We start from the raw sequence: 27,578 nt of genomic DNA, 5'->3' as shown, positions 1-27,578 counted from the left end.
GGGCCTAATTAAGAGTTTGGTGGACGGGATAGCCCGTCCACCAAATTCCCGACTGGGTGGCTGCTGCAGTAGTGGCGATCACCCCATCGGACCAATTAAGTGTTTCCTGCAAGGCTAACGGGCAGAAACGTCAGTTTCCACCCCTCAGCCAACGGTGAAACAGGCAGCAGCATTGTCTCCAGCTCAAAATTCAGCTGTCGGCATGGCTGCAGCCACGGGGTGCAGTAGCACCTTCGCAATGTTAATTGTCTGCACAGCAGACAGAGAACATTGAGATGGTGCTGGGCAGGGAGACCCCTGAACTGCCCATGCCAAGTGCATGGGTCGTGCAGGAGCCCCCCGTTGCCCCCTGCACCCGTTCTCCAACAGCCTTTTCATGATGGTAAAACCACACAATGAAAAGGCTGGCAGAGAGTGAAGTCATAATCAGCAGGGCAGGGCTGAATGCAGTGCCACCCTGGCCTATTGAAATTTCTGCCACCGCCAGCCCATCAGGATCATGGATGCTGGCAATGATGGTGGTACTCTGGCTGTCTAACCACCAGGATCTTAATGTGGCAGTCGGACCGCCATGGAAACGGCGGTCCTGACCGTCACCATGGGGCTGGCGGTCTTAAGACCACCATCCTTGGAACGTGGCCCAAAGAGTCTTATCGGAGGATCTCTATACACGTTCAGCAAAATAGATCCTCTCAGAGCACTGTTTGCAACCTGTAATGTAGCTTCATCCCCTGAAGTCCTTATTGTGTGAAACATATACTGCAAATCTGCATCAGCTCCTTTCTCTAAACTCCCTCTTCTGCATGTATATTTTCTGCCCATTACCTGTAACATATATCGCCTCCACCTGCTTCCTGAATTATACGGTTTTTTTCTGCAGCTTGCCTGCAACTCAAATCTTACTAACCTTCGTAGGTCCTCTCTCAAACCACATGCTCATTGTACACTGCCAGAAATCAATGCCCTTTATGTACACTGTTTGTCAACTACAACTGCTCTGTCTTTTCCTGCACCCCACATCACATTTTTACTCTCTGAAGACATACACTCATTTACTTCTATCTTCAGTTCATATCCTTTAGGACACAGTTTGGTATCTATAACCAGAATACACCTTGAACCCTGTGACCTGCTCTTACAATGCTCACAATACATGTCATCTTCATTCCAGGAGGCCCATATATTCCATGCACAGTCCCAGCAGAAAGAAAATTACTTGAATGATAGATATTGCCGTCAAAAACTTTTAAAGACCAAAATATATCGAGGACACAAATATACATTTTACATACTTTGTATTTAACGTACAAAATATCTTCTGCAAAAATATAGAAAATCAAAATATTGTCACAGAATAGGTAAATATAAATTAGTTTTTATAGTTGATTTCTTTATTTAATTGTCAACAATAACACACATTGGACGCTCACAATGAGAGACAGACATAGTGGCAGACACGATAAACTGCAAATGAACAAAAAACAAAACAAAAGCAGAAGAATAGTCTCTGCAAACCACTTTGCCCAATATTTGCAGAGCATCACCCCACCTAGTACTCCCCATTGCCCCCATAGTACAATGTACATCAGCTGCCTGCAATTGTATATTTTCAATGTAAAAGACACCAGAAAAGAACCTTCACGTATATTGAATTTTAAATACTAAACATTATATTAACTTAGAAAAAATATGAATTAAAAACATACTACAATAAATAGTGCATGCAGCATGAACATCTAAAATTACATTTTATAAAGTACAAACAAAATATAAATACTTTAAAATAAATGTAAAAATAAAAATAATTTTGAAATACATACAATTATAAAATAATAATAAACATAACAAAATAAAAATACTACTAATAATTAACAACAGTTAGAACTAGCAAATAAAACATAAAAAATACATAAATAATAATATTCTTAAAATTTAAAAAACAACTTCATAAAAATAATATTATTCCAAAACAATAAAAATACATAATTTAAAAAATATATCATAATAACCTTTAAAGTAAAGCACAAACAATACACTAAAAAAATTAAAAACATAATTTTGCTGTTCACATTTCAAATAAAGCAACGGCAGATATGGGCTGGACTTTGGAGGGGTCAGATTTACTACTCCCAGTTCAATGTGAGCAATCGTGGGGAAAGTGTTGGTCTACGGAGGGGTTGGATAATTATTCTCACTCTTAACAAATGCAACAGTATAGAAAGTGTTGGAATTCGGAGGGTTCAGATTTTCTATTCCCACTCCAATCCGAATAATAATCGGGAAAGTGTTGGACTTTGGAGGGGTCCGATTTACTATTCCTACTCCAACCTAAGCAGCAGTACGGAATGCGTTGGGCTTTGGAAGGGTCAGATTTACTATTCCCACTCCAATTTGAGTAATAGTAGGGAACATGTTAGACTTTTGAGGGTCAGAATTATTATTCTCACTCCAACATATGCAACAATGGGGAAAGTATTGGACTTTGGAAGGGCGAGATTATATTGGTAACAACAATTTGATATTCCCATTTCAAACAAAGCAACTGCAGTGAAAGTGTTACACTTTGGATGGGTCATATTTACTATTCCAACTCCAGCGTAAGCAACAGTAGGGAAAGTGTTGGACTTTGAAAGACTCAGATTTACTATTCTCACCCCTAAATTAAAATCAAAAACTAAATATGCGTAAAAGAATTCACATAAAACAAATTTAAATAATACTTTACAAATGAACAGAACACATCATTAAAAAAAAGTAATTAAAAGTTACTATATAAAACTAAATCATAATGCAATCAATGAATACACAAATTGTTAAAATCAATTAAATAATTCACAAACTTAGTAACCTAGTTAACCAATTACAACAATTAATTACAATTTTATTTAAAAATATCTCGTAAATAATTTACAAATGGAATAATTTACATGATTATTAATCAAAGTAACAAATTAAATATCAAAACATAAATTGAGTATTGATAAGCAATTAAAAATAAATATTAAAATATCCATTGTGTTCCCCTTCAGCCTCAAAAATCCACTAATAAATAAATTAATTGAAATAAGTAAAGAAATCATTGCATTTATTATCTGATCGGGACTTCTAGTCACAGAATCCTTACCTCAGAATTATCCCCAGGTGTCAGACTGGCTCCGAATTTGTTTTTCTGAGCAATACTCCTGGGCCCCAGTAGGTGGCATCATTCGGTTTCACATGGCATAGTTGGTGTCATCCGCACCGGAAGTGATGTTTGGGGTACCTACATGTAGACGACACCCAGGCGCGCTGATGTCTTTCCTTTCTACGCAGATGCGGAGAGGAGCTACCCCTAGTTATATTTTGACTAATTTGTTTCTACATTTTTTACTATTATTGAGGTTATTTTCTTCTGATCTAGCAGTGTTTCATCTAGGAAGGCTGGCTTCAAGCCCTGCAGCACCTATCATTGATCTATGTCAGTAAGGGACCCGCCCCTTGTTTGCCTCTAGTTACTCAAATGCAACCACAACCTGAAGGCCTGTGCCGATTGGCCCGCCATGAACCCAAAGGCCATGAGGGAGCGATGCCTTAAGCACCTGGAGGCTTGACATGTGAAGCCATGACGATCCAGAGCCCAGTCAAGAGGAAGGTCTTGAGATCGGTCGCACTCTGCGATATTGGGCCACTCGAGTGAGTTCCACGACCAGGAAAAGAAGAAGAAGTCAAAAAGGTCTCAAACTTCACCTCGTCCGTTGGCAGACGAGACAAGGAAGATTTGTGCATCGAGGCCTGGTTCTCAGTAAGACCAAAGCCTGGGCTGTCTCCTCACCTCTCTGAGTTTCCAGGAGCCAGCGCGACCCCTTCTCAATTTAAAGAGTTCTATGAAGTCATGCATCTCATATTTGGGTGGACTGTTCCCTCTGGCGCGCCTTCAGGGCCTAAGGGTTTGGAAGGGGCCGATCCTGGTTCCACACTGATGGCTCCAGCCTCTGCCCCAGTTGAGCCCCTAGGATTCGGTGTCAGATCTGGATCTACGCTGGTCATGCCAATGGCGCCGACTATGATGACAACAATCCTGCCCCTTTACCCTCCCAGCCACTGCACCACGCATACTCCCCAGCGTCTGCATGGCCGCAGGCACGGTAACACACACCTCGTCGATTGGGTAGCCAGAAGTCAGGCCAGATGACCTCCCCTCGGTAGCCGCCGCCTCCAAACCCTGCTAATATGGCCTCACAACATCATGGGCACCCAGGTGGCAGCAGGATTCACCATTACCTGCCTCACTGGCAGTCCATAACATCAGACCGGTGGGTTTTGCAGATCGTCCGAAGGGGCTACTGCCTTCCCTTTATGACTACCTCTCTCCCCATGCCACCAACTCACAACCGGTTGATGGCTGATCACCTATCCCTTCTATGCCAGGAAGAGACAGCTTTTGTGGCCAAAGGAGCCGTATAGAGAGTGCCGATGCCACAAGTAGGTCATGGTTGCTATTCCTGCTAGTTTCTGGTGCCCAAAAAGAATGGAGGTCTTTGTATTATCCTAGACCTGTGCCCTCTCAATTTGTTCCTCAAGAAGGAGAAGTACAGAATGCTTACACTGACTCAGGTCCTGTCTGCCCTGGACCCAGGAGAATGGATGATATTGTTGGATTTTCAGGTCATATACTTCCATATCCCTGTCCTGCCTGGCCACAGACATTACCTGTGGTTCACAGTAGGCCATCTGCATTTTCAGTTCACTGTGCTATCCTTTGGCCTTACCTGTGCCCCGTGGGTGTTAATCAAGGTGATGTTGTTGGTTATTGCTCATCTGTGAAGATCAGGGGTGCCAGTTGTCTCCTATCTTATCAACTGGCTGTTGAAGGAGGGCTCTAGGCTGTCGTCTCCCACCTCCAGAATATGGCAGACCTCCTGCACTATCTAGTGTTCACTATCAACATGCTGAAGTCACACCTAATGCCCTCTCAGACATTCCCCTTTATCAGAGATGTTCTGAACACGGTGCAGTTTTGGGGTTATTGTCCCGAACGTCGAGTCCAGGATTTTCAGGCTATGGTACTGATGTTTCAGCCTCTATCGTGGATTTTGGTGAGACTGACTCTAAAGCTGCTGGGACTCGTAGACTCCTGCATCCTACTGGTGACACATACCCATTGGCATATGCGGGCTCTGCAGTTAGACCTGAAGTTCCAGTGGGCGCAGCATCAGGGGAATCTCTCCTTCCTATCCTAATCAGACCTAAAGGTAGTGTCAGATGCGTCACTCCTGGGATGGGGTGGCATCTAGGAAAAGTGGGGATCAGAGAACTCTGGTCTTCGGTGGAATCCAGACTCTACATCAGCCTACTGGAGTTCCAAGCAATCGGGCTGGTTTTGAAAGCCTTTATACCCTCCATCAAGGGAAAGCTAGTGCAGGTGCTCACGGACAACATCACGGCCATGTGGTACTGCAGCAAACAGTGCGAGGTGGGGTTATGAAACTTTTATCAAGAGGCCCTGCTTCTTCTCTGAACATGGCTGGAACATCAGGGCATATCCCTGGAGATTTGGGATCTCTGAACGCCAGAGCGAACAAACTAAGCTGAAAGTACCTAGTGGATCATGTATGGCATCTCCACCCAGAGGGGGTGCAAGACTCTTTCAAAAGTGGGGGTTAGACTTGGTCAGAGCTGTTCATCTCCTCCAACAATGGGCAATGTTAGCAGTTTTGCTTGTTGGAGTTTCCAAGGTGGCTGTTGCCCAGAGACGCTTTTCGGCTCGAGTGAAGCTCAGGCCTGCTAAATGCCTTTCTGCCAATACCACTCCTACCCAAAGTTCTCAAGAAGATCAAGAACAACCAGGTCCAAATCATCCTTGTGGCTCTGGATTGGGCCTGGAGAGCCTGGTCTCCTGAGCTCTTGAGCTTGGTCATCGATTCTCTGATCAGGCTGTCCATTCGGGGGGACCTTCTGTTGCAGTAGCAGGGGATTGTCCCCACACGGTCCCCACCTGGTCCCCACCCGAACCTGTCCAGTCTTCGCCTTCTTGCATGGAGATTGAGCAGCAAACGATCACAGCTATTAAACTTCCTCCCAAAGTATGTAATGTCATCTTGGCAGCCAGGCGTCCCTCCACCAAGACGGTATACACCTGTTGTTGGCAAAAATTTGTGACATGGTGTGCAGAAAAACAAATTGATCCCCTTTCTGCCCCCTTTTCTCAAGTCCTTCTTTTCATTCTCTCCATTGCCCAGCAGGGATCTGCTCTCAGCACTCTTAAGGGCTACCTCTTCTATCTCTTCTCTTTTGTGGTTGCCTGATAAGTAACCCCCTTCAAGTCCCCTGCTGAAAGGTTTACAGAATCTTTTCCCTTTTTCTCCATTTATGATACCTTGGTGGGACCCCAATCTTGTTTTGACTTTTCTGAAGTGTGCCTCCTCAGGCTACTGACTATTAAGTCTGCCTTCCTTGTGACAAAATCTGCCTTGAGGGTCAGCAAGATTCAGACTTTATCATCCAAGCCTTCTCATCTCACCACCTATCCTGATAAACTGCTGCTTCTCAAGCAGGCCTCCTTTCTCCCGAAAGGAGGACTCCTTTTCACGTAGGTCAATCCACCAGCTTGCCTACTTTTTGCATTCATCCTCATCTCTCCAAGGAACAAGAGAGTTTCCATTATCTGGACCCAAAAAGAGTGTTGTTCTTCTACCTTGACCACACACAAAAGTTCCAGGTGAATAACCAGTTCTTCATGGGGGATGTCGAAGTGCAGGTGGATCATTTTCTGCACAAAGATCTGTTACAGTTTGGCCACGAAGCAACCCCATGAGGGGTTGTGAGCTCCTTTCACCAGAGCTAAAGCTACAACCACTGGGTTAGCATGCAGCGATCCAGTCTGGACAGCTGCCAGGCAGCAATCTGGGCCTGATTGCACTAGTTTACAAAACATTACTGACTGGACAGTCAGGTCCGTGAGGATGGGCATTTTGCCTGTTCAATCCTGCAGGACTTCCTCGTCTGGTCTGCACACCCACCTCCAGGGAAGGTATTGCTTTGGTTTCCATTCTAAGATATTGAATCTGTTGCGAGAAGTCTCTATCAGATGAACAAGTTTTTTACCTTCAGTAATGCCGTATCAGATTCCTTACCAACCCACCCATCCTTCCTGCTCTACGAACAGATTTCTAGGGACAGGGCTATTACTTTTTCAGGGCCCCAAATCTTCACACCAGTGATCAGTATTCTTTGTGGTTTCGCACTCCTGGCATGGAAAGTCCCGAAAAGAAACTGACATAAGCGCACCTGGTGGCGCTTACATAGTTACCATGAATGTCAATTCTGGCGTGGACAACACCAAGTGGAGCCAAATGGTGCCACCTACTGGCGCGCAGCGTACTGCACATGAAAACAATTCCAAATCCAGTCTGACACCCCAGGATAATTCCAAGGTAAGGAATCTACAGGTAGATATAGGGGGTCATTCTAACCCTGGCGGTCCGCGACCGCCAGGGCTAAAATGACGGAAGCACCGCCAACAGGCTGGCGGTTCTTCCCTGCCCATTCTGACCGCGGCGGTAAAGCCGCGGTCAGAAAAGGGGATCCGGCGGTTTCCCACCAGATTTCCCCTGGCTGGGCTGAATCTCGACCCCCTTCCCGCCATCCTGTTTCTGGCGGTTTTTACCGCCAGGAACAGGATGGCGGGAACGGGTGTCGTGGGGCCCCTGGGCGCCCGCCGGCCCAGCGGGAAAGCCAGAATTGCCTCCGCGGTCTTTTGACCGCGGAGCGGGCAAGTGGTGATTCCCGCTTGGCGGTCGGCGACCGCCGCCCGCCAATGTAGGAATGACCCCCATAGTCTCTACCCGATAAGACATTACCGAAGGCGCGGAACTTGTTCACCAAATCAAAAATTATGTAAACTATACTAAACTATAATTACACACTCTTAACATTAAACTAATAATACTGTATAACACAAAACCTAATTAAATGCAACAAAATAATTAAGAAAACAAAATTATATACAACTATATATTATTTAAAAAACAATAGAAATTGCCTTAAAGTGATAGTCTTTTCTGCAATATTCTGCCATAGGAAACGTTTAACCAGCACATTATTTTTGACTTTGTATTACGTGCTATTTTTAAACTACGTTAAAGTCACACACCCGAAAATGGTCTGTAGGTAATTTGCAAACTAAATATTGTGTGCAAGGATCGTGTGTGAGATATGGGCTGCTAGAACTGTAGAGAAATGACTTGAATTTGACCAAGCAGGCAACGACCTATTGTGTAAGTGTGTATGGATTGTAGTTTTTGTGTTAATACAGTATGTGTTGCGGGGGATGTGCGGTGCCAAGGGCATATTATTTACTGAAAGGATACAGCTAGGAAATGGCTTGCTAGAAGTCCGCACAAAAGACATGACTGGCTTCACACTGTCTGCACCTGTAACCTCTCTGCCTAGTCCCTACAGTGCACATCTTCTCAACACTCCTTAGAGGCTATATCATCTCTGCACACTCTGCATACTCCCTCTTGCCTATATTCCCTGACATCTCTCCCTGCAATGTGTATCTCCAGTGTACATTTCCCTCAGAGCCTCTCCTGTCTATAATGCCTTTCTTTTTGACTCCCAGCTATCCGCATCCTGACTGACATTTCCTGCATCACATATCCCTCTGCACACACTTCCTAAGATGAATGCTTTCTCTGCAGACTGCTTGTATTCTGCTCTTGTATTCTGCACTAAAGACCTCATCCAATGCGTATCCTGTCTTCACACTAACTGCAGTGCGTCTTTATTCTGTCCACCACTCCCCGTGTTTCACTTACATCCAGTGCTTAATTTGACCTTGTTGTTTCTGGTGCTGAGCACTGGCACTTATTTGTGAGGTCTGGCGCTTATTTTTATGCATCAAACATTTGCTGAGAGCAAAGACACATATTGGAAAGACGAAAATGAAAAAGCGTCACAAAGGGGGAAAGCAGAACGCTCCTAGAGTGAGCTGAAGGGGCAGGGAATGGTTTTAAATGAATTGAAGAATGGCTTTAGGATTACGCCGCCTCAGTATTCCGTGCTCGCACATTTGAATGCAGCAGCGCGAGTTTAAGAGAGCTTTGGGCACCGGAACATTTTTATTCACAAATTAAGTGCTGCTTACATCCCTTGACACCAGAGGTCCTGCAAACCACACAGAAGTACAATAATGCGCCATTCGCCTCTTCACAGGACCCCAGTGTGGCCAACGCCTTGACCTGTCTGCAGAATACTCTGGCTGGCGTCTCGAGTGTCTACACCAAGGCGCTGCTGGCTTACGCCTTTACGCTGTCGGGGAGCTCCTACCAGCGGGCGACCCTCCTCTCTGAGCTGGACAGTGTGGCCATCATCGCAGGTATGCTGTCGCCGACTAGTAGCTGTATCATTTGATGCATTTTAAAATGGCCGTACATTTGATAATTAGGGTGATCCAAAAATATCGTCTTTACTTAAAATATAGTGCATTAAAAAAACTCCCTTTATTGTTGCAGCACGTGACATTTTGAAAAACGTCATGAACAAATGCATTTCTTCATAAATATATATGTCCTTTAAGTTTTGCCAATCATAGCAATTAGGTATTTATTACCAATGATTTAAACCTAGGACGAACCAAATCACCAAAAAACACCCCCAAAGGTATTTTTTCAAAAATTACAACTACATTGTAATCCACTCCTCAATCACAAATTCACTCAATTAAAAAAATTAACGATCTGCAAATATCATGTTAATAATATCATGTGTTTGAAAAATGGAAACTATACAAATGTGTTATTTTGTTCTAAAAGTTATTATGTATCCTCAATAAAATAAAAATGACCTACAAATGCATCTTAACTGTCACGAAACATAATGAACATAAAGGAAGAATAAAAATGAACAGACGTATTATTTCCTTTTAAAAAACATCCACATCTGTCACCATATGTCACTATACAGTCGTGAATTTATTCATCATGTACAATCGTCCAATGCAAGCAGATTGTGAAGTAAAGACATTGACACATTTCGGTGGGCTGAATTTATATTATCCACCTTCTTCAGGATATTTAGGGCTTGATTTAGAACTTGGAAGATGGAATACTCTGTCAGAAATGTGACGGACATCCAGTATTTCAATCTCCATAGGATATAATGGGATTGTAATACGCCGGACGCAATGTCCGTCACATTTGTGGCGGAGTATTCTCCTTTGACAAGTTCTAAATAAGGCCCTTAGGGCCTGATTACAATCTTGATGGACAGGGTTACTCTGTCACATACATGATGGATATCCCAATCTTATCCTATGGAGATCTTAATACTGCGGAAAAAAATATCAGTCAAGTATCAGTCATTCTAACACATACATTGTTATATATCATATGGAGACAACCTAAAGGCAACAACACAAAAGAACAATAATTATACGTGAGAATGCATATGCACCTTATTGTTGTGCTTTCTTTAAACATTTCTTAAAAAGACAAATTTTCTAACTATTTACATCAGTGGTACCTGCATGTTTTTGCACAGTCACTAAACCTGGGTCAGCCAACTCACATAACTCTTGCAGTCTCAGCATACCAAAAAGCAAAGCCACAGCTTCAAACCTCTTCCTCTTCTACAGTGCCAACAATAACCACCACACCGTAATGCTGTAGGCCCATTATTAACATCAATCTGTTAAATTCAAGTTTTTTTCATTTATTTCTCTAGATTAATCTTTCTGTCGAATATATATACATTTATGAATTTATTTGGTGGATGAGCTGGTAGCTTTTAAAACAGATACACTTCACGAAGGACCAAGTAGCAGTATTCTGGGTGGTACATAGAGTATAAGGAATAGAAACGGTGAGTATGTGAGGAGGTGCCTTTGGTCACCCGTGCAGGGTTACGTTGCCTCCGAGTTGTGAATATTTTAGATTTAGGTCCAATTTGGGATCTTTTGAATGGGGAGGGCTTGTAATTTCCAGCATTAGGGTTGAAGAGTTATTAATTGAGAGTGACCTTAAATCTTTGCATAGAGGTGTGGCTCTGGGGTCACCCAAGAGGGTATTCCAGTGTATGGGTCAAGTTTGTGGAACAAGATGTAGTGCAATGTAATTGGAGGAGCAATTGGTGGTTATTGTTAGTTGGCCACAAGGATGGAGTAGACGAGTAGCCCAAGAGAAAATCAGCTAGACACATCGGAGAACAGTATAAAGTGGCTTGAAAACAAAGATGAGATGAGGTTAGGTGACCGGGCCATAGAGATGATGCACAACCATTTGACTTGTAACTGGGGATGAGATGTGGGCTGGTGGCATGGTGCAGTACCCGTTTGGTAAAGCTGAGCCCTTCGTTGAGGGACAGAGGTAGAATTTTGAGAGTCCCACAACCAGGTTATTAAAATAAAATAAAAAAGAAGTATAGACTGTTCAATAGCTGCGACCAGGTCAAAATATTCTAAACGTTTCAATATCTCCTCTTTACGCAGACCCTACTTGGTTTCCACATATACTCTTGTTCTTTCATTTCTATTGTTCCCAACTGTGTGTGCCCAGCTCTTGTTATTTCATTGTCTATTTCTGTTGCCATTTCACTTGCTGGAGATGTGCCACCCTTCTGCTGTTCCAGGATCACACTGAGACTTCAAATTGTAGGAATCTATCTCACTGAAAGTTACTCACCATTATATGTTTGGATGCACTCTGAAAACAAACATGGAATAGACGCAACCTGTAGGAAAGTGCCCCTTTTGGTCATGGTCACCCCTACCTACTGGTAGTGAGGTTTTTCGACTGAGGTGCAATGGGTTCCTTCTAAACGGGTCCCCAGTGCCAGTGCTCTTTCCCTAAAACAAGGTAAATTGTGAACAATTGGCACACATTCTTCTACCTTTGTAAGTCCCTAGTAAATGGTTCCCTCTGATATCTGATATCTTATCTAGGGTCTGGGTACTAGAGAGGTGCCATGCCCCACTCACTGCATCTAAATATATGTAAGCCAAACCTACAGCAGGCCTTAGAGCCTTAAGGCTGGGTGCATTATATATGATAGGAGGACATATCTGCATGAGCAGATATGCCCCTGTGATGTCTAGTTCGATAACTAGATGCTGCAAGTGAACAAGGAGCCATTTTAAGTTATGTACTGTACACTCGTCATTACAAATTACCCAGCTACATAAGGCCTTCACTGAAAGCTATGGTGTTTGGTGTCAAACATCTCACCTTAATAAACCCAGACTAATGCCAGTCGTGGATTTATTGTGACATGCACCCAGAGGGCACCTTAGAGGTGCCCCTTGAACACCACTAGTCCTCTAGTGTGCTGGATGACTGGTATCGACCAGCTTGCCACCACAAACATGTTTCTGATTCCCTGTAGGTGCAGCCCACGCTTTCAGAGGCCAGAAACAATACCCGCTGCAGAGGAAGGTGTTATCAACTTCTCCAGGAGGACAGCTAGTGAATCTGCATATCAAGGCCAAATACTTCAAAGACCCTGCCACCTTTAGTATGCATCGTCGGCTCACCCCAGACCTGGGTGTTGCCACCGCCTGCCCTGAGGCCCATTTGGCGCCATAGCAGGTGGGAAATTAGTTATTCAGTAGGTGTGTTCCACGTTTGGGGTAGTCACACCCATAAGGTGGACTACCTGAAGTGGACACTCGAAGAAGGGTTCCACCATCTAGTTTTTGGTGGAACTAGGAATTCTGGGACAGGGTTATGCCCACTTCCCACAGGAAGTAGTCATATAGTGGGTGTAGTCACCACAGGAGTAAGTGGCTATTACCCTACACTCTCCTAAATGCCCTTAAATTGAGTATTTAGGTGACTCCCTGACACCAGGAACTGGGATTCATCTGACCCAAGAAGAAGAGGAAAAAGAAGAGCCAAAGAAGTGATAACTGTGGACTGTTGGTGGACTTTTAGTGTGAAACCCTGCCTGCCTACCTGTTCCGGTCTCGACAGTCATAAAACACCCTGACTCGTACTGTAGCTGGGCTTCCTCCAAAAGTCTCAGAGAGCCTCTAGCATTTCACTAAATTGTCGGCAACTGCCTCAAATAAGAGGAGCCATTTCCCTGCAGTCTGCAGGTACCAAAACCACAACATCCGACTCACCGATCTGCTGACTACCAGAGTCACCAACACAGAAGCCACCCAGGAGGAGGTGACCGGGCTCCAAGAAGTTAAACCAGTCTCCCACCGTTGAGAGTGACCCAGCTGCCCTGTTCTGTCCCTCTCTTACAGGTCCCCCTTAATCACTGTGGGAGCCTTGACACAGGAGCATAGACTACAAAGACTTGCTGCAACCGAGCTCCACGGCCCAGGTCCATGACAACCAACAGTTTCTCTTGCACCCAGGACCCCCACCGACTGAACCCCCCATAAGGAGCTCCTGGACTTGTCCCCAAATTATCCTTTGCAGCCTTTTTCTAGGTGGCCTCATTGTCGCCAACCATGCAGTGTGCAAGGCACCCGACTAGACCAGCACCACTGCACCATGACGTCGCGGAGAAGGTAAAACTGTACTGCTGGTGTTTTTAGCACTCTTCATCCTACAGGAGACCGCCAATAACTCTCCACAAGGACCCCTTGCGGTAAAAAGTACTTTCAAGTCATTACTGCATAAAAGCACATTTGAGTAAAAGTGCTACTTACTTGCAAAAACATTGATACATTGCACAGTACTTACTTTCTTTGACATTTTCTGGTGTTGAAACATTTTATAAACAAAATAACTATTTTTCTAAAAAATAGTCTCAAGTTCCTTTTTGAATATGTGTCTCATTTATTGTCTCTGTCTGTTAAACAAATGCTTATCACTACCCTCTGATAAGCCTAATTACTTATCCTCACTGCCATAAAAGAGAGATTTTGGGATTATTATTTTTACCCCTGTAAACAAATACGGGTCTGCCTGTATTATCTGCATAGTGCATCCCTTCAGTAGGTACACTACATAGATAGCCATTTTCATTCATTCAGACAGTACTCATATACATAAACACACATACAGCCACACATGCAGTCAAAAAGCACAATTAGTGAATTAATAATTTATTATTGGAAGGAGATGAAGTAAAGCAAGACCTGCAGATAAAATTAATTATTATTAGCTGGAAAAGGAGAGTGAGAGATGGACGGAGAAGAGGAAATGGTGTTTTAAACAATGAATTTATATCAGAATATCAAACTGTAAACAGAATGTACAAGAACTGTGCTAAAATGTAAAGAAACACAGCAGCACTAGACTGCATCTGATATTTCAGACCATCATTTCGAACCGTACCTACTTAAGATGGCAGGAGTGTGCAGGTCCCATAAGTAAGGGGGCAAGAATAAGTATGGGAAGAAGGTGGCATGAAGAAGAGAAGGAGGGAGAGAAAGAGGGTGAAAATGTGGAGGTGAAGCCAGAAAACTGAAAAATGATGTGATTAATAAATTCATCATGCATTGGGAATAAAACAATAACATTTGACTCAAAAGCCTATTTGGAACATTGTATTAATAATTCCATGTTACAAAGATAGATGTTTATGAGAAAAACTTTAGGACCTATTCACAAACTGCACTTTGTAAGATGTTTAGTAGTACTACAAAAGTTTTTCAAATGCACTACAAGTTGCTATTCACAAAGCTATGAGCAGAGGCATTAGGTTCTGCCTCCACTATCTTTTATGTGTGGAGATCTTTGGCCCTGGTGCTGAGGTCTCCGCACACATAGGTCTACATTTTAGTGGTAAATGTGTGAGGAACCAGACAGAGTGGCTGGAAAATTGAAAATATTTACCATTAAATGGGAGGGCATACAACGGGGTTAGGAAGGAACATGCAAACACCTACCCACAATAGAGTATGCCCATTCCTATGCAGAACCCTCAGGAAATAATGTTAAATAAAATAATTTATTGAATAATTCGGTGTAAAGAGGATGACTACTCTACTCATGTAAAGAAGAAAAGTATTCATACTGACAGAATAAGAAGAAACAAGGTTTTGCATTTAAAAGAGGAAGATAATTCTGGGAAGGTACTATGGGCCAGATGTAGGAAGCCTTTTGCATGTCGCAAACTGCGAAAAACGCAGTTTGCGGCATGCAAAAGGCCAAACGCGATGCACAACCTCAAATTGTGAGTCGGTACCGACTCGCAATTTGAGGATGCGAATCGCAAAAAGGAAGGGGTGTTCCCTTCCTATTTGCGACCGCATCGCCATGCTGAGTTGCTTTGTGACCGCGAATGCGGTCGCAAACCAACTCGCAGTTACCACCCACTTGAAGTGGGTGGTAACTCATTCGCAAAAGGGAAGGGGTCCCCATGGGACCCCTTCTCCTTTGTGAATGGCGAAAAAAATGTTTTTTCAGAGCAGGCAGTGGTCCTATGGACCACTGCCTACTCTGAAAAAAACGAAACCAAATGGTTTCGGAAGTTTTTCTTTTTGCAACTCGTTTTCCTTTAAGGAAAACGGGCTGCAAAAAGAAAAAAAAAACTGCTTTATTAAAAAAGCAGTCACAGACATGGAGGTCTGCTGTCTCCAGCAGGCCACCATCCCTGTGAATGCATGGACTCGCTATGGGGTCGCAATTTGCGACCCACCTCATTAATATTCATGAGGTGGGTCATTGCGACCCCATAGCGAGTCGCAGAAGGTGTCTGAGACACCTTTCTGCATACAAATTTGCGAGTTGCAAATTGCGAGTCGGTATGACTCGTAATTTGCAACTCGCAAATTTTTCTGTTGCTACATCTGGCCCTATATGTGGACGAAGGTTCTAGTTTTGGAATTTATAGGGCCTCATTTACGAGGCCCTAGTGGCACACTGCACTACCGGAGCATCATTTTTTTAATGCTCCGGTGGCACAGTGTCCCAGTCCAAAATTACAAGGCCACGCAAAGCCACCTTGCGTGGCTTTTCGTGGCCTTGAACATATGGATCCCTTTCACGCATAACACTGCCTGAAAGGGGCAATCCATGGGTGTTGCTTAGGGTGTTCCAACGCAACACCAATGGAACATGGAGGAATCTGATTTACAAGTCTGGAAATGCGTCAGATTCCTACACCACCTCAGGGGTGGCATTAGAATGACTCAAAGGGGGGAAATATCTTTATTTCTCCCTGTTTTTCCTCTTTTTTGATTGTTTTTGTGCAGGAAGGTGCCCCTTATCTCCACAACGTAAGATTGACGCTAGGCAGCAATTTGTGCACCAGCGCAGGGGGAGAGGACAGAAATGCACCGTATCTTGTAGATACAGCACATTTCTGCCCTTTTTCATGGCGCATGGTGGCCTAAAAAATTAGGTCCTTAGTGTGTCTAAGATGTAATATGCTCTTTAAAGTGCTGTATTGGAGAAGTGGCATTAAAATAATAATGCATAATGATAGCCACAGGTCTTGTAATAAACTTCAAACAACATTTAAATGTCTGTGAAAGTTCACTGTTGATGGTGTAAACAGAATGAGAACAATCCCTACAGTGGTAGATTGTATCTTCATGTGCAATGGCATGACTTAGAGGAGGAAGGGCCCCCTCCAAACCAAGGAAACCTCCCCCATACCCCACGTTCGCACCTCACCCCCTGCACGGCAGGGGCTGTGGGGGCCTCCGTTATGCCCCCGCTATTCACATTGCACAAAGTAAGCCATTAAGATGAAATGGTACAATAACTAGAGAATCTTAAGAAAGGGCAGCTGCTTGTTTGGTTTCACCAGTCATTACAGGCAGCGGTCCTCCCCACTGAAAAAATCTGTACGAATGAGGGGAATGAGAGCTGCTAATCCAGAACAGCTAGGGACTGGTGAACCAAAAGCAGCTCAACAGTCAAGCAGTCCCGCTCCCCTCATCTACTCCTGCAAATTCTTTCCATCCATCCATTCTTTTTCTCTCTCCTTCGTACCTTACTCCCTCTAGGATCACTTTCTCTCTACCGTCACCCTCCCTCTCTTTCTCTCTCGTGAAACCTTCCTGTTTGCTGCTGGAGCTGGGGAATGTTCAAAGGGAACCAGGAGCGGTTTTGGACTTTCAAGGCCAGCCTCCAAGGGCTCCAGCCCACCAGGGAACTGCCCCGCGGAATAAAAGGCCAGTCGTGCCACGTCTGTGTGTGCGTGAATGAGATTAAAAGCTTGCTTGACTGAAAAAAAAGGGTTATTTTCTGTTTTTGAAAACATGACTGAGATCAAACGTTGAATGTCACAAAAAGTGTGATTATTGAGTGTACTTTTCACACGTAACTAAGGGCCAGATGTATGACATTTTCTTTTGCACCTCGCATATTTGCGATCTGTTTGGGAATTGCAAATTGCGAGTCACAAAAAAAATGTACAACAGTGACACTGTTCGCGATTCCCAAAGGGGCCGCAAATGACCTACCTCATTAATATTCATGAGGTAAGTCACAATTTGCGACACCGTTGGGAATGGCTGCACTCACAGGGATGGTGGCCTGCTGGGGAGAGTTGACCACCACGTCTGTGACTCCTTTTTAAAGAAAGCAGCTTTTTTAAAATGCAGCCCGTTTTCCTTCAAAGGAAAACAGGATGCTTTACAAAAAAAAAATGTCCTTTGTTTCCTTTTCATTTTTTTCAGAGTAGGCAGTGGTCTGTGGGACCACTGCCTGCTCTGAAAAACTGTTGGCACCCTCATTCACAAAGGGGAAAGGGTCCCTTTGGAATCCCTTCCTGTTTGAGAATGGGTTACCACCAACTTGAAGGTGATGGTAAGTGTGATTGCTCTGCGACCACATTCACTGTCGCAAAACAATCTTACATACCACTGCGACTCGCTATTTGGAAGGGACGCCCTCTGCACGCCCCTTCCAAATAGCGACTCGCAAACCTATTTTGTTACTCAGTAGATAGATTACTTAATCGCAAAATAGGGCTTGTACATACCAAAATGCTTTTTTTTTGGTTTGCAAGCGGCCCGATTCTGCAAATCTGGCTGTTTGCGACAAGAAAAAAGTTACGCATATCTGGCTTATAATCTCTTGTGCATTGGGAAGGAATCACTTCCCTGTTGGCGGTACACTAAAATGTAACAGCATGAGGTGAGAGATGTATAATACTCTCAAGACTTCTGTTTGTTTGTGTTTTAGAAGCAGGGCTTTAAGTGGGCTGGGTCCTGATGGTGCTCAGCAATGGCAGTTCTGAAAATCAAGTACTGAGATGGGTCGCTACCGGCCTCACCATTATTGACCTTGCCCTCAGGATGAAAACTGGGCAGCAGTACCTCCCCTCAATGCTGTTGATGTAACTTCAAAGAGACTCTTTATAGTTCTTTCACAGTCTCATCATTTCAGAAATGAAGCATTTTCAATATTTTATAAAACAAAGCCATTGTTGTACTCGTTTATCTTGTGCAACTAACAACTATTGACAAAGCCAATAGTCCTGACTTGTTTTAGGTGAAATGTCAATTGTTGTATTTCCCAATAGCGAATCGTAAAGATTCTCTAATAGGAAATCGCAAAACACTTTTTTGATACATATGGCCCCTAATAAAATGTTTATTGCATGTGATTTTTCCACATGCGGATGTACTGAGAACACTTTGATACCAGACAGCTCACAATCAGGGCCTTCGGAGTGAAAGTGGAAAATCAAACTAGCCACAAAAACACACACATTGCATCCTAACCAAGCACAAGCTCTCTTCTGCTAAACAACGTTCTGGTTAACAGCACTTTGAAACAGGGATTTCAGCCCAGAATGCCATGCGTAGTTGACTAAAAAGCCAATACTGGTCAGTTCTCCCACACCGGACGTGGGCTAATTGACATCTGTGGCATCTTCTGACATGATCCTTCTGTGCCTATTCTGTTGGCTTGTGCCAACAAAATGCAGTATTCTCTCCGCAGGGAGCTTTTCAAACACCCAGACTCCTTGAGAGTATCGACTGGTTCAGAGGAGTTAACAAACTTGAAATCTGGGTTTAACCCCAGACAGCTACTCAAGCCCAAGAGCCATCCTTTAAATTACTGGATAATTAGCATACATTTAACGAGAACATTTTGGAGACAATTACTTTGCTCTAAATCTTTGCTTAGCAGCTTTATGTGTGGTTATGAATATGTGGCTGTGCTTGTACACAAGCTGTGCCCGACTCTCACTGAACTTTTGTGAGGCTCTCAGCAGCTAGCACGGTCATGACAATTACAGATCATGCATGCCCTTTGGAACAGATTCAGCATCATACATAGCAATGCCTGATTCCAAAATGGCTCCTGTAAAAAAAACTTTGTAAACAAACAACGGGAGGATAGTGCTGAATTTGAGCAGGTGGTTTCCGGTGCTCGGCACCAGCACTTAATTGTTATCACTCACACTTATAATAGACTGCCACATGGTGGCACACTTAGTCTAATTTTAGCTGAGCACAACAACAGCTGTGTGGTAATTCAATATACCTTAAAATGACTAATACCTGCCCCCCCCCCCAAGGCATTCTTTTGCTTTGGGGGCCCAGAATAGTCTGAATTGTGACACTTGCAGGAGAATGATGTTTATTAGTTGTGTTGGTACTGTCATTGGCAGCGCTGGCATGGTAATGGGTGGTGCAAACTGAAATGGCCTCCTGGCGAGGGCCCTAGTTCTTAATTTTTCACAAATTAAGCACTGCGGGGTGAAATGCCATGAGCAAAGATTTTGTTAGCTTAACTCACCCTTTCAGTATGGCACTTGTATTGTATCATTTATGTAGCAATATCTGATCTCCAGTCCTCCCTAGAATGACTGGTGTGTTCTGCATAAGGGTGAGGTTGTGCTCCACTCATGTCGTTGCTGGCTTTGAGCTGCTCTTAGGCATAAGTAGTTGTGTCACAGTTTTTGGTCTACTGCCTACTGTATCTAGATGGTAGAGTGTGTGTGTATATTGTGACCTACATATATGTTTAGCAATAGGTGTCATGCCTGAGGGCTGTGAGTGTGCTCCAGTCATGCTGTTGTGGGCTACACCCTAAATCAATGATGCAGTGCCAGGTTGCGTTGATCAACACTTACCATCAACAGTTGGGCTTTACATAGGTAGAATGGGCATAATGGTGAAACTTGTGTTAGGTTAGGGTTTGAGGACCAGCCAGCTTAGAAGAGCAGGCCTTCACCCTCTTCCAAATTCCTGGTAGTTTGGTAGGTTTTGAAATCTGGTACGATGCTGCAGACCTGGGCCACCTGTATTTCATAGCAGGTCCCAAAATGAGGGAATTTCAAAACCTATGTATAGTCTGTAGTGGTGACATTTCTGAACTTAAGGTTATCCTTGTTTGGTAGGTGCAAAACGTTTGTTGCAGTGAAATCAGCCTGGATGGCACAGTCATGCAGTGCGAATTAAATGGATGTACCTGGCCATGAAGTGCTTGAAAGACTGGAAGTTATGATCAGTAACAGAGGTGTAATTCCTGTCTGGCAGCAGCATTTAATTCCTCAGAAGTCTGTATGGGATAAAGAATGGGACACCAAGATATTTTCCTTCTTGGTGATCTAGACAATAGGGAACAAAGGGTATGGTACCCTCTACCCCCACGGGGGAGCCAAAGGGATGAATAATCATGTCACATCCTCAGGGTGAAGAACATGTTGTTTTAGATTACCCAAAGGCTCCCCAATTCATTCATAGTGGTCGAATGAGCTCCTATTTATAGGGATCATTAGTCACAAGAGGGGTGCATGGACTAATTTCCGTAGGTGATGGCCTGTGTGTTTTTTTAGAGCTGAGTTTTAGGTGGTTGAGGTAGGCCTTGAAGAGGACAGGGTGCAGTATTTGATATTGTCTGGGAGTGAGCTGAGGTTGGCATTGAAGAGGAGCGATGAAAGGATTTGATGGTGTCTGGGGAGAGTAGAGGTAGGCAATGGAGCAGGTGAAGAACTGGATGTTGTTCGGGAGAGACAGTCCAGCGCAGTATCTGGTATGGCGCGGTGCTTTACTCTCTGCAGCATGGTAAGGCTGCTTGCTGTACAAATGGCCAAAGGGAGGTTCAGTAGGAAGAGAATGAAACTCCATTGTGGCTGGTGGTTGATTGAAAATGTGGACTTCAGGCCTCATAGACCTTAAATAAAGTGAACATCAACCACTAAAGTCAACAAGTTCCATTTTGTTTCTTGATCACAAGAGCTCTGGGGGAGCTTAAGCTCTCTACCGTCAGACCTAAGCAGAACTTCGCACGTTGCAGGAAACAGTTCCTGCCCCACCGGCTTCCCTGTCCATGTCCACCACCATTGGACCCTTTGACGCGCATACTTCGGTCCTGTTATCAGCTGTCCTATGTTTACTATAATTATGCACATATTGGCAAGTGCAGGTTAAGCTGGATTAATTAAAAGCTTAAAACAATAAAAAAAAACGTCATGGTATATTTGATGTACTGCCCTAAAATTTGACTGTGTGGAAGAATCCCAGCTGAGAACCTGCAGAGCATCAGCCATTTGGGCTGTTTTATCCTGGAGGTGCATGTTCCCATGTGGCTCCCTAAATGCCAGGCCTATACTCTCCAGCACATAAAAAACAGAAGTCCTAGTCATGGTTGTATGTCCAGAGCTGTCAGACCAGGGTCAGCTCAGCGTGTGATCAGCTCTTGTGTGTGATCAAACCCTGTACTGTAGGCTCTCCCTAGCATGTCCCCTGACAACAAGGCAATTTCTGAGATCATTCATTTCAATCTTGCGCCATCTTGAGATGCTGCTGTAAGGCAGCTGCCTAAAGGGGTCCTTATTCTGCCACTGGCCATTCGAGTAACGCTTGGATGCCATGGTTGGTTTTATGTGACACCTAAGCTCTGAGATGATGATGCAATGACTAAACATTGTGGTTCTAAATTGCACATAATTATAGGTTTTTATATATGTATTTTTTGTTTAAATTTAGCACTTGCCTTTTATTTGTCGCTATATTTAATGGTGATCTCAAATTATGAACAATTTTGAGTGGTTTCAAATTGCTTCCTCTAGTACTGATTCTGTTTATTTTTACCATGAAAGAGGCGTCGATTCTTCTAGCCATGAAGTTGACATTTTACACTTTTTTCCTTTCTCCTTTCTTAAATTCCCTCAACATAATGCTAGTGGACAAAAACAATTCTCATTTTCTCTTTTTCTATTATTTAGCAAATACTGGGTTTTAAGAATAATGTTGTAGATATGGTATCTGCATGTTTAATTTCCATCCAATCTTTATGTTTAGTTTTTGATGGAACATGTATTGTAAAGAAGAAAGTACCTCAAAACGTTTGTACTAAAGATTGTAGAAATCCCTTTGGTTGTTATTCATAATTAGCAAGAGGCATTAACACTGAAATAAAAATCCATGTATTTTCTTTCATACTACACTAGAGTTCAATTTATATTATTGACAAACAGGGCTTTGTGTGTGTAGATGCAATACGAATTAATGTCAGACACAAAGGAGTGCATTATTTTATCGGAAGGCTAAAAACTTCAACTCTTTTTTACAACAAGTATTCAGATTTAATGGTTGAATGGACTGGATGTACTCTTTTTGGGAAACATCCTGAACAACTAGATCCTAAACAACTACTTGCCTAAACCACTACTGCTAAACAACTAAAAAGTCTCTACAACGAAGTACTGAACAACTACTGTCTAAATACCGATTTTGACTGAACATCGAATTTTAAGGTGTTTTTCTTTTTTTAATGGTTTATTAGTTGTTTAGAATTTATATATATATATATATATATATCTATATATATATATATATATATATATATATGTCAAACAAATTCCTTTCAGTTCTCTGTTCTTTTTTGCATAATTTATGCGTCACCCTAACCCTGAAAGGGATTTGTTTTGACTTATGCTGTTGTTTAGAATTTATATATATATTATATATATATATTAAAATTGATATATGTATATATATATATATATATATATAATATATATATTCTAAACAACTAATAAACCATTAATAAAAAGAAAAACTTACCTTAAAATTCGGTGTGCAGGCAATTGTTATTCAGGCAAAGTCGTTGTTTTGAATTTATATATATTTTATATATATATATATATATATATATATATGTATATATACACATATATATGTATGTATGTATATATATATATATATATATATTACAATTTTAATATATATAAATAGATATATAAACTAATAAACCATTAATAACAAGAAAAACTTACCTTAAAATTCGGTGTTCAGGCAATTGTCATTCAGGCAAAGTCGTTGTTTTGAATTTATATATATATTATATATATGTACATATATATATATATATATATGTACGTATATATGTATATAGATATACATATATATATATTAACATTTTAATATATATAAATATATATATATAAACTAATAAACCAATAATAACAAGAAAAAATTACCTTAAAATTCGGTGTTCAGGTAATTCTTATTCAGGCAAAGTCGTTGTTTTGAATTTATATATATATTTATATATGTCCAGTAGAAGGCGTTCTGCCGAAACGCGTTGACAGACACTGCATTTCAGGACTCTATGTTACCTGTGGAAACAAATAAATCTTTGAACTGAATACGAGCGTATTGAATTTCTGGGACATATTCGACGGGATCGGTGCAGCCACTGGATGGTAATTAGTCCATCTGTTGAAGAATCATATATATATATATATATATACATAAAAATATATATAAATTCTAAACAACATATATATATATATATAAATATATATATATATATATATATATATATATATATATATATATATATATATATATAAATTCTAAACAACTAATAAACCATTAAAAAAAAGAAAAATACCTTATAATTCAATGTTCAGTCAAAATCGGTATTTAGACAGTAGTTGTCCAGTACTTCGTTGTAGAGACATTTTAGTTGTTTAGCAGTAGTGGTTTAGGCAAGTAGTTGTTTAGGACCTAGTTGTTCCATCACATATTAAAACATCCTGAGATATTCACTGTAGAATCAACTCACATTCAATACAAGTTCATAGGGGTGTAGGCTAAACTCTTGGTCTTTCCAGAATACCAAATTTTAAACAAATTGTAGCTATTTTTCTGAGAAAGGTGGCCGCCCTAAGTGGCATGAACCCTTTAATTGAACACAGCATTGGTGCTGCGTGTGTTCTAGCTTTTAGGAGACAACCACTAACATCCCTGGAGAATGTCATTCGTAGCAACATGAGCAGCAGGGACTTTTGAAGACTGTCTACAAAGACCAACCCATTATCAGGGCTCTTGAAGGCCAATAATGGTCGGACAAACCTCCCCATATTCAGCTTTTGTCCGTCCTGTTGGTCATCACCTCTGGCACTGGTCACACCCCCTGGCTTCTTCTCCGTTCAACCTCTGCTGGCTCTCGCTCCAACTTCCATCCACCTCTGACCTCCCTCACACACCTTTGTCTTATTTTCCTCTAGATGGACAGATGCACTGGGCGTACAGCAGCGTGCCCCCACCATCTTCCGACTACTGGTCGGGGCCCTTGTCTGTAGATGTGGAGACCACTGCTTACGTGCTCCTGGCTATGCTCTCGGTCCCCAGCGTGCCCGGTGCGGACATCGGCAAGGCTTCACAGATCGTGATGTGGCTCACTCACCAGCAGAATGCCTACGGGGGATTTGCCTCTACCCAGGTAACCTTTGTATTGATCTCAGTGTCAAAAATCTAATTGCTGGCCCCCTTCAGGAGGTTGCATCTTCTAGTGAATGGTCAGTCTCCAGGATGAATCTTGAACCAGGGCAGATATATAGTACACTTGTGTAATTGTTGTCTCTGTCTCCACAGGACACTGTGGTGGCACTCCAAGCCCTTGCAAAGTACGCATCCCTAACATACAGTAACCAAGGAGTGAATACCGTTTTGGTTACCACCCCACAAGGCTTCAGCGTTACCTTCACAGTGAATAACGAAAATCGGTTACTGCTGCAGAAAGCCACTCTGACACAGATTCCCGGAGAATACACTGTCTCTGCATCTGGGCAAGGTTGTGTTTATGCACAGGTACGTAGAGCTGCTATAACATATCCACGCCACATTTTACCACACAATCCGTCAGTAAGAATTGCATGGTACTGGAATGATTTCATCTTTTCAGTGCTGTAAATCGTTCCCAAACACCAGGGATTGGGGACTTAACCTGTGGTTCCTATATTTATGGCAGTAAAATCACAGATTCCCCTATTCCGTATGGTTTTACTACATATGGTTCCCACCTGCTCTGAGCATACACACACTTAGACAAACCTGTGCAGTACTACATGGGTATGATTGATTCAAATGTTCAAATTTCATGTATGTATGTATGTATGTGTGTATAGATAGATAGATAAATAGATAGATGTACATTCAAATTCAGATTGAACTATTCTAAGCAAATGTGGGCTAGTGTATTGCCTCAATCACTGCTTTGCAGCGAAAGGCAGTTGGACAAATTGTGTGACAAGGTGCAGGTTTTGTTTTTTGTGTCACCTTCCAGCAAAGTAACAGCTGTAACAGCTGTGGTGGTGGAGCCCACAATGAACTGGGAAGCAGGACGGGTGGGGAAGGTGCAGGGGAGGCTGCACCTGTACCCCTCTAGAGATGCCACTATCTGCAACCAAAGTCCTGCTCCATTTTCTGGCTGATTTCTGTGGACATCCAGTGAATCCAGGAGCCGAGAAACTTAACCAAAAAGCAACCAGGTCGAGAGAAATTAAGGTCTGCAAGCATAAGTTAATTTAGTTCCACATGACATGGCATCTGGCCCATGGACCTCCACAGCAGGTCGGGCTAAACCATTCCTGGGTTCACCGTACAGACCACAGCTAAGCAGACTAACCCTGCACTTGGGTACACTCCACAGATTACACCTCCTGGAGTTTCTACAGAGCCCAGCATGTTGCAAGGCCTTACCCTAGTTATGCCAAACCAGATTTTACAGGGGCTCCCGCCTCTGGTGCCATCTTGAGGGATGGCTGTATTTAGTTGCCTGGTCATTAATAAACAGGTGTATTAACTTTAAATGCTATAGATTAATTTTGCAGCAGGTACCGTGGGCCCTGAAAAAGCAAAAACCAGGGGCCTGAAGCCTCTTCTACCCTCCTATGTAATGGTCCTATGCCTTGCTAGGGTTATGAAGCGCTATACAAAAGCAATCTGAACTAACTTCCTGAAAACAAGTAGGACCATATTTACTAAAGGTTGGCTTGCACATGTTCTCATACTAAGTAGGTTTTATTCACTGATTAAGAAGTCTTTCACACAGGTTGCACCAACCAGAAAAAGAATCTTGGAGAAGTAACCTGTGACATGTTTTATGAAAAGTTCAATGGCATTATCGATTATACAATCCGTCGGTGAGAGCAAACCTTTAGGGCAGGATGTGCTATTAGTAGACTTTTTTAAATGGGGGCTTATTCAAGGCAGTGGTGTTGCTGTTTGTTCTGAATATGTTTATGCAAATGTTTCTAGGGGTGCTGGTTTATCTGAGGGAAAATGTCTGCATACAGCCTCTTGGTTCCTACCACATTAGCCAGTATATATTGCTCTGTTAATAGACCTTAAAAGCAGGCTGAGGTGGCTTTTATGGATTTAGCAGTCTGTAATAAGCGTCACAAGTTCAGACTCTGCATCAGTAATGGTGCTGGAGTCATGTGGAGTCCATTGCAAAGTTTGCTTTTCCATTGTTTGTTTCACTTGACTGTACAGAGTGAGTGTTTGTGAGACTTCTAAAAACAAACTTCTGAAATCTTCCACTGGGCCATCTTTGACTCTGGAAACCTTCATTGCATTAGCACTAAGGCCATCTTGCTAGTGAGAAGGTGCTTTGGACATGTAGTTACACGACTGCTTGTCATCTGTGTTTGGTTTGCCCATAGAGACCACTGCATGAGCCCCTGCCTAGTTGCTTGGAGAACACTTTGGGGCAGGTGGTTCATGGTCAATGCATTCTCAAAAATGGGCCAAGGGATCTGTGAGTCGCTGGTGCCGAATGCATCCGTCTGTGCAATGGATCAGTGATCATTCAGCATGAATGCCATGGTTTGTAACTTCACAAAACAAAGTAAAGCGGAAAGCAGTGGGGAAAGATTAAGATATTTTTATCGTCAATGACACAATCAATTATCACTGGATATGCGCTATTTTAATCGTGACAAATCATCCTCATGAATGCATCATACAGTGCCTCTAGTACTGTAACTATCATCACCTCGCAAAATTAACTCCTGGTAATTACTGACAAAACCAGGTGAAAAAAAATCAAGACAAAAATAGTTAATATATTGTTCTGTTGTTTCCACGTTGCTTCCTCATTTTTTCAAAGGAAAGGTAATCGCTGAACGTTTTCAATGTTCAATCCACCCGTAGGCATTCCAACCCGAAGAGAAGCTTGCATCTTCCTATTGCTAAAGTAATGTAAAAAGCTTATTTTTCATGGGACTACTTTAAAGCATGTTGACGTGTTTCGGCCTAAATAGTTCAAGGCCTATTCAGGACCAGGGAAGACATTTCAATGGACATTTCATTGTCAAGTGTGTGTCTGCAGTTTGTTGAAGGACAACGGGCCCTTATCATTGATGCATACACTCTGTGCTGACTTACTCACAAATGTTTCGTTGTGAATGTGATATCTCACTTACTGAACTAGATT

At 42.5% G+C, this 27,578-nt stretch overlaps 1 protein-coding gene across 2 annotated transcripts in view; it reads left to right on the top strand.

Moving 5' to 3' along the window:
* The window catches only part of LOC138303675 (alpha-2-macroglobulin-like protein 1), a 599,538-nt gene that overhangs the window by 477,047 nt on the left and 94,913 nt on the right, over positions 1–27,578 (top strand). For both annotated transcript variants that reach the window (XM_069242992.1, XM_069242993.1), the window contains exons 28-30: positions 9,196–9,358; positions 24,367–24,581; positions 24,734–24,949. In XM_069242992.1, the coding sequence (XP_069099093.1) occupies positions 9,196–9,358; positions 24,367–24,581; positions 24,734–24,949 (594 nt within the window). The remainder of the gene's footprint in view (positions 1–9,195; positions 9,359–24,366; positions 24,582–24,733; positions 24,950–27,578) is intronic.

The sequence above is a fragment of the Pleurodeles waltl genome, chromosome 7 (genome assembly GCF_031143425.1).
Source record: "Pleurodeles waltl isolate 20211129_DDA chromosome 7, aPleWal1.hap1.20221129, whole genome shotgun sequence".
NCBI classification, from domain to species: Eukaryota; Metazoa; Chordata; class Amphibia; order Caudata; family Salamandridae; genus Pleurodeles; species Pleurodeles waltl.
This window is presented reverse-complemented; position numbering and strand designations above follow the sequence as displayed.